Source organism: Myotis lucifugus, unplaced genomic scaffold (genome assembly GCF_000147115.1).
Source record: "Myotis lucifugus unplaced genomic scaffold, Myoluc2.0 scaffold_1516, whole genome shotgun sequence".
NCBI lineage: Eukaryota > Metazoa > Chordata > Mammalia > Chiroptera > Vespertilionidae > Myotis > Myotis lucifugus.
This window is the reverse complement of record NW_005872564.1, coordinates 25,217-32,579: the sequence shown is the minus strand read 5'-3', so window position 1 is coordinate 32,579 and position 7,363 is coordinate 25,217. Positions and strand designations below refer to the sequence as shown.

The window sequence follows — 7,363 nt, the reverse complement described above, 5'->3', positions numbered from 1 at the left end:
TTTGGTCATTCATCCCATCAACAGCAAAATAGAAAAACAGGCAGAGATCGCAGAGAAGGAAACAAATGTCTGTAACTTATGCAAAGATGCTCAAGTTCACTTCCTGAGAGCAATGCAGTGTCACTCTTAGTATTGGCGAAGGTCAGACACTTGATAAGGGATTCCTAGGGAAGCAGCCTGGAGCCTCACACTGGGTTGAGTGCATTTTGCTTGTCAGGCCTGGCTAGGATCTCAACAACATCCCTGTGAAGTACACATTAGTTCTTTCTGAGCTCCCTCTGAGCTGGCAGCTGAGTGAAGAGTAGATGGGACCGCACCACGTCCATTCTCTAGACCCCTCAGAGCTTACGGAGTGGTGCTTGCTTTCCTTTGCCTTCTCACGTCTCTTTGTTTTTCTTCTTCTCTTTCTCATTTATTTCATAATTTATACTCATTAACCATTCACTAATAAGCTTTGTTTTATTTGTAGATTATGCAGTTAGCATACTGAGTTTATTATTTTCTCATTGTAGCAGTTCAGTAATGTATATATATGTAGTGTGTGTGTATGTGTGTGTGTGTGAGAGAGAGAGATGGAGAGAGACCCCCTCGGTTCAGTCGCTATCATCAGCTACAAGCAGTAACATAGTTGACACCTAATTGACCTTTAATGAATTGTTTGATAACTAGATGACTATTTCTGCTTTTCTGTCCCCTCCCCATGTTTGGAAACCCGTTCTTTCAACCTTGGCAGCTGAACTCCTTCGAGCAGCTGTGCATCAACTACACGAACGAGAAGCTGCAGCAGCTGTTCAACCACACCATGTTCATCCTGGAGCAGGAGGAGTACCAGCGCGAGGGCATCGAGTGGAACTTCATCGACTTCGGGCTCGACCTGCAGCCGTGCATCGACCTGATAGAGAGGCCGGTGAGTGTTTCCCTGCCGTTGGCTGTCAGAGCTGCTGCGGGCGGTGCCTTGAGTTTTTCTTGGCTTAATCTGATCCATGTGAAGTATCCTGTCTGCTCAGTGTTAATTTTCTAACCTAAATGTTCTAGGAAGGGGATACTGTGATAAAGTACCTATTGAAAAAGTAAGTAGCATGCCATTCAGACCCCTCTTTGGCTCACGTACCCGGTCTTCCCAGACTGCAGGTGCCACGATGGTGGTGGCAGTCACGTTTACCTCCAACCCTCTGCACCTCGGGAGGGTGGAGGGCTCCACCTGACTCGCCTCCTAGGCAATACAGGGACTTCATTTGGCCAAAACTAAGACATGGCGTGTAAATCTATTTTTCAGATAACTAAAGTTTATCCTGATAAGTACAAGGATGTTTTTATTCTGACAGATGTTTTTAATTAGAAGTTTTTATTTTTAAGGTTGACGCAGGTATATTTTTATAGCAATCTTAGACCATTTTCTTTTGGTTCGGTATCATGTAGAAATACATGGAACATGTATAATTCTCGAATGGAACTGTATGATCCCAAATGAATGTTGATGATCGGGCTGTGTATTCCCTGGAAGCTACAGCAAGGTAGTGGCTTTGCTTATTTTACTTTGCTAACTACCAAAACCTAGGAAAACTAAAGCGCAATTAAGCACCGATACCAGTCATTTAGGTCAAGGTCTAAGCTGGTTCAGTAGGTGTGTTCCCACGAGGTGTGTTCTGTGAGGCGCTCTAGGCTGTGGAGCAGTTCTTGTGCTACTCAGTCTGCACCCGTGTTCCCGTGTTTGAGGGGTTGGAGGACCAGTGCCTCAGCCTGGATGCTCAGTACCTGGTTCCAAACGAGGAACAGGAGCCTAGAGGACCGCACCCTGTTAGAGACGTACTTGTCGAGCATTAGAAGTTTGGGTTTAAGGGAAGGAACATCGTTTTCCTTGGCTCATACATGAGAGATCATTTTACCTTTCAAGGCACTGCAGCCGCTTGTTTGGGGCCCAATTCTCAAATTACTGCACTTGGGAGGACTCTGCTCTGTGTACCCTGCAGCATTGTTTAGGAGTAACATCGAAGGCATTACTCATAGTAACTTCCAGTCTCCACACAGACGTGTGACTCTATTTCCTTACAGTTTTGTTGCCCAAAAAATTGTTTGGGAATTTATATAAATAAGGGAATCGAACATTTAATATTGATATTATCAGCAATCATATGATTTGAGATGCTCGCTTATGTGTATCTGTAACACTGGAAGCTTTATGTGTTAAGAAAGTATTAACTATGTATCTGCACTTTCAGTTGTTTTGTTGACTATTATTAGATTAGGATAAGATCAAGGCCACAAAATTTTATTAACTCCTCTATTACAGCCTGGAAATAAGAAGATTGGGGTGCTGTGGGGTTGTGGGGAGTAGATGGCATGGCCCTGGTCCTAGGGGACCTGATCTTAAAGCCAGAGAACAGAACAGAACAGAACATGGTGGTAGTTCCCTGGGTAGTGGTTCCTGGTCAGTGACGCTCTGAATTTGGAGACCAGGAGGGCAGTGGGAGAGCGTTCCAAGGGCCACATTCCAGAAATTGGGAGGATAGTGGGATTTTAGGAAAATTGTCCAGTCAGGGTGTTCAGAAGCTATTGGCATGGGGAGGATATGCCAGCTTTGTCTAGATACTTAAGGACAGTGAGCAGAATGAATTCTTCCTTTTTTCCTCACTCCTTTCCTGCTCCCTCCCTCTACCCCTTCCTTCCTTCCTCCTTCCTCCTTCCTCTTTCCTCCTTACTTTTTGTACTGGCATCTCTAGGCTCTTCCCCAAAAGACTTTAGAATGTACCGTTTTATTTCTTGCCTGACTGGTCCCAACTTAAAGGAGAGGCGGCTCAGAAAGGGGAAGGAGGGAGTTTGGGATTGAATGCTGACTCACTCTTTAAGTCCATTGTTCTTTAGGATTACCTTTTTCCACTTATCCATAGAAACACAAAGATCTTATAACAGTAGGAAACTTAACTATGGCCTGTACAATATGGGATAATGATGCTATTGATGGTTCTTTCAAAATGAAGAGTGAGAACATTTTCCAGAAGGAAAATAAATACCTCGAAAGCTAGGGCCAGTCTTTGCCTCCTTTCACAAACCCAGCCCCACCCGGCGGGGGTGGTTGGGGGGGTAGAGGGCAGTGGGTGAGCCTCTAAGTTCAGAAAGCTACTTACAAACCTTTGAGAGTGCCTCTGGCCTTAGGCAGGAAATGGTCTCTCATACTTACAGCTCCAATTAAAAGAAGTGCTAACAGTGAACTTGACGTTGAAGGATGACGCGGGAAAAATAACAAGGAGACACCATAACGGATATTCATAATTATGCTGTCACTGAGTCATTTAGAAAAGATTACATTATATTCGGGATCCTATTTCAGAAGTTAGAGATCCCGATCTCTTTGATCACAGTCTTTTTTTAGCTGCTCGGAAAGTTCTTTCATGTAGTTCTTTCAGGGAGAGGACGAGGGCTTAGCAGCATGGAGGGAGGGCTCAGTCTGGGCTCACTGCAGAGGAGTCTCAGCTTCTGCTGCCACCTGCCCCTGTCCCTGTTATTACAGCATTTCACTCACATTTAACTGTAGCCTCTAGTTCCTCTTTAAGCAATATTTGTACACAGCCTTCTCTTCCCGAGTAAATAGAAAGGCCTTGTGAGTTGAAGAAAACTGATCCTAGAGATTTATTCAGGAAACTGATAGGCCCTGGAATTGAGGCATTCAGTCTTGTATCACAAGTTGCTGTATTTGCAGAGTGGCAATGAATGCTGATCCAGAAGCTATAAAATAGACCACTGAGAACCCCACCTTCCTCCAAGAAAGAAGTCAGGCCACTGAATTTTGAGCTCCCAGAGAATGGCAAGTTGTAGGCACAGACCCTAAAACTCACTCTTTTAAAAGTATACAATTCTTTACACTCATTTATGGATAATAAGGAACATTACAAACTATTGAACAAAAATAGAGGCAAAGAAGCATCGAACAGACTGTCAAACTATAGCGGGAAGGTAGGGGAGGGGGGGGTGGGATCAGAGATCAACCGAAGGACTTGTAGGCACGCATATAAGCACACCAATAGACACAAGACACTGGGGGCAAGGGGATGAGGGCAAGTGCCAGGGGGTAGGGGAGGCCATGGGAAGGTCAGGGGGGCGGGGTGGGGGGGGAGACATATATACTACTATTTGTAATACCTTAAACAATTAAATAAATAAATAATCATAATAAAGTATACAGTTTAGTGGGTTTCAGTATATTCACAAAGTTGTGTAGCCATTACCATTGTCTGATTCCACCTGTTCATAATCCCTGAAAGAAACTCCCTCCCGTTAGCAGGTGCTCCCTGCTCCCCTCCCCCAGTCCCTGGCCACACTAACCTACTTTATGTTTCTATGTCTTTTTTCAGGAAATTAGTTGTGTGAAATAAAATAGCCTCTCACATGTTTATTGAAACAAATATATAAAGTAACTGATAAATTATTTCATCACCTTCCATCTCTACTCTACTTAATAGTTTAAAATATTTCACCAAGTGTGAAGCAGTACATTTTATTTCATCGTTACTTAACCAGAAAAATGGATTAGGATATAAAATGTCTGAAGCATTCCACCTAGTGGGGGTTTTGAATAACTTATCCATCCAGTCACTGACTATGAACATCCAGTTTCATCTCTCCACCTCCTCGCTCCTTTGTGGTGTCTTATTTGCTGCATTTGGGGGACTATCTGCTTGGAATTCGTTTACCTACAGTTTACACGTGTGTGTTTATGAGAAAGTGACTCACCCACTGTCTCCCCTGTACTTACTTAGCACTCGGAGACCCGGGTGCTTGGGGCCTAGGGTTGGTCTGGACATGGCCTCCTATCTCAGCAGTTGGTGTCCGTGGTCTGGATCAGACCCGATGGGATTACATGCAAACTCAGCATTCTCGTTGCCTCTCATCATCAGGCCAACCCTCCCGGTGTGCTTGCCCTTTTGGATGAGGAGTGCTGGTTCCCGAAAGCCACAGATAAAACCTTTGTTGAAAAACTAGTTCAAGAGCAAGGTTCCCACTCCAAGTTCCAGAAACCCCGGCAGCTGAAAGACAAAGCTGACTTTTGCATCATACACTACGCAGGGAAGGTAAGCGCTGGAGAACTGGATTACCTGGTAAAAGTACTGTTTGAAACTTTGCTTCATGTGATGGAGTTTATAAGAAAGGTGCTGATAAACATTTGTAAATCCCTAAATATAGTGTGCATTGCAATTGAGGGCCTTTAAGACAATCCTCTTCTTAGGTTGCTCTGTGAACGTCTGTGGGTAAGGCTAACTGTTTCTGGGTTTTGTTTGTTTTTCCGTCTCGCCTCGTTCGGCTCCGGGCGGGCCAGGTGGACTACAAGGCGGACGAGTGGCTGATGAAGAACATGGACCCCCTGAACGACAACGTGGCCACGCTGCTGCACCAGTCCTCGGACAGATTTGTGGCCGAGCTCTGGAAGGATGGTAAGCACGCCTTACGCTCGTCACTCAGGTTGGCCAGAGTCGTTTACGATGAAGGATTGCCTGTGGTTCTCTTACATATCTATGTGCACATATATTTTACTGTAAACCTCTTTCCCTAGAGCAGGGCTGCCATTATCTCGGGATTTACCCACTTTGAGAATACTTGGGTCACAAGACATCTGCCCTCTTGGTCAGATGCTGTGGGGAGTGTGGGAACCTTCTAGGCTCAGAGCCAGAAAGAACTGCATATCCTCGGGCCACCCTGGCCTAGTTAGACTATAATCCAAGGGTTAGGGGACATGAAACCCGAGAAGCCCTGGGCATTTTCTCTGTGCCACACGCAGGTCATGCGTCCTAGCCACTGCCGGCCTCTCTCTCTCTCTCTCTCTCACTCACACACACACACACACAGGGGCTGGTGAGCACACTCAGATCCCCTGTGTGTAGACCACTTTCTGTTCCCATCAGTCCTGAGTGCTTTTCTTTACATGAGCCTCAGGGAATGTCTTGGCGATGTTGTGTCTTAGACTAGAAAGTTGCTAGTACAGCACACCTCTGTGTACCTATGCAGTGGGCACCGTATCTTCTAGAACTTAGCTCTCCCTCCTGCATCTCATCCTGACTGTGTCCCACCTCTGTGCTTGGCCTCAGGTCATGCAGGACCTTAGCCCTGGACCTGCCCCTGGCTAGGCCTTGACCCTGAGGCCATCCTGTTCAGGAACCTGGCTCACCTCTGCTTTCCCTGTAGCAAATCAAGAGCTTGTGATGCTGTCTTCTCAGAGGCAGAGAGAAAGAAACAGAAAGAAGGGTGTAGGCAGTTTGGGCAAAAGGGAAGAGGTGGGAAGAGCAGAGTGAATGCAGAGAAAGTGAGCAGGGGAAGATAACCATACCAAAGGTGATCTAGTCAGGAATGATCACGTACATCCGCCCGAGATGCCAGGAACCCCAGGGCTGGCGCGCTGCACACATGCATGCACGAGTCCTGGGGCAGCAGTGCCTGGGACAGACTAAAAGGCGGGACTCGGAAAACAGATTAGGTTCCCAACGCGTAACACGGAAGCTTTTGATCTTGATGCCTTTGGATGAAAGTCTTTAACCGATGTTGCATGTTCCCTGGTGCTTGCTGTGACCGGTCAGCCAAGGGTGCTGCGTGAGGGCTGAGAGCAGAGACTCAGTGGTATTCGCAGTGCCATCGCTGAGGGACTCCCGAGCCTGCTGCTGTGAAATGTTAGATGGAAGATGAGGAACTAGAACCAGGACTGTGAGCTCCAGTTGTGCTAAACAGCGTGTCCACGGTGCTAGGAAACCCAGCTGGAACTGGAGCTGGAACTGCACGTGGGAAAGGCCGCAGAGAGAGGAGAGGAGCAGAGCTGCCCGCTTGGACACTCGTGTTCTGTTAGGAGTCAGTCCCGCTGTGACTGTACTGGGCACGACGTAGGCCGGCGTCCCGTGGCCCCTCCTCCCGGCCCTCCTTCGGTCTCAGTGCACCGGAGAGGGGCGGGATGAGTAGGCGGAGGTCTGAGGATCAGACGTATCTGGTGATGCTGTGTGAAGGGGACGCTAAAATGCCATGAAGGAGGAGGCAGTTTTCCTTGTCCTTGAAGGAGAATGATTTGTTAAATAAATAAAGAAAACTGCCATTTACCAAACAGTGACTAAGTGCCGGGCAGTTCTCAGCACTAATATGTGAGCCTCCGTGTCATGATCAGGCCTTAAACATTGAGGGTGAGCAGGATTGCATTGAGCTAGCTCACCAGGGGAGCGGAGCGTTTCGGAAGTGAAGTTGGCATGGGAGAAGGGGGCCGAGCAGGTAGAGTGAGTGATCAGAGGATGGAAGTGAGGGAATCGCAGCTCAGGACGTGTGGTGCCTTTGGGCGTTAGAGTGGGGCTGGGGCGAAGGGTGCGGGCAGGGAACGAGGCCGGGTCACAGGTTGAGA

General features: G+C 47.1%; 1 protein-coding gene across 1 annotated transcript in view; it reads left to right on the top strand.

The window, feature by feature from the left end:
• The window catches only part of LOC102420437 (myosin-10), a gene marked incomplete at its 5' end in the record, with an annotated part of 41,892 nt that overhangs the window by 9,577 nt on the left and 24,952 nt on the right, over positions 1–7,363 (top strand). Inside the window, 3 exons of the mRNA XM_023748539.1 lie at positions 734–907; positions 4,893–5,066; positions 5,312–5,426. Coding sequence (XP_023604307.1) covers positions 734–907; positions 4,893–5,066; positions 5,312–5,426 — 463 coding nt within the window. The remainder of the gene's footprint in view (positions 1–733; positions 908–4,892; positions 5,067–5,311; positions 5,427–7,363) is intronic.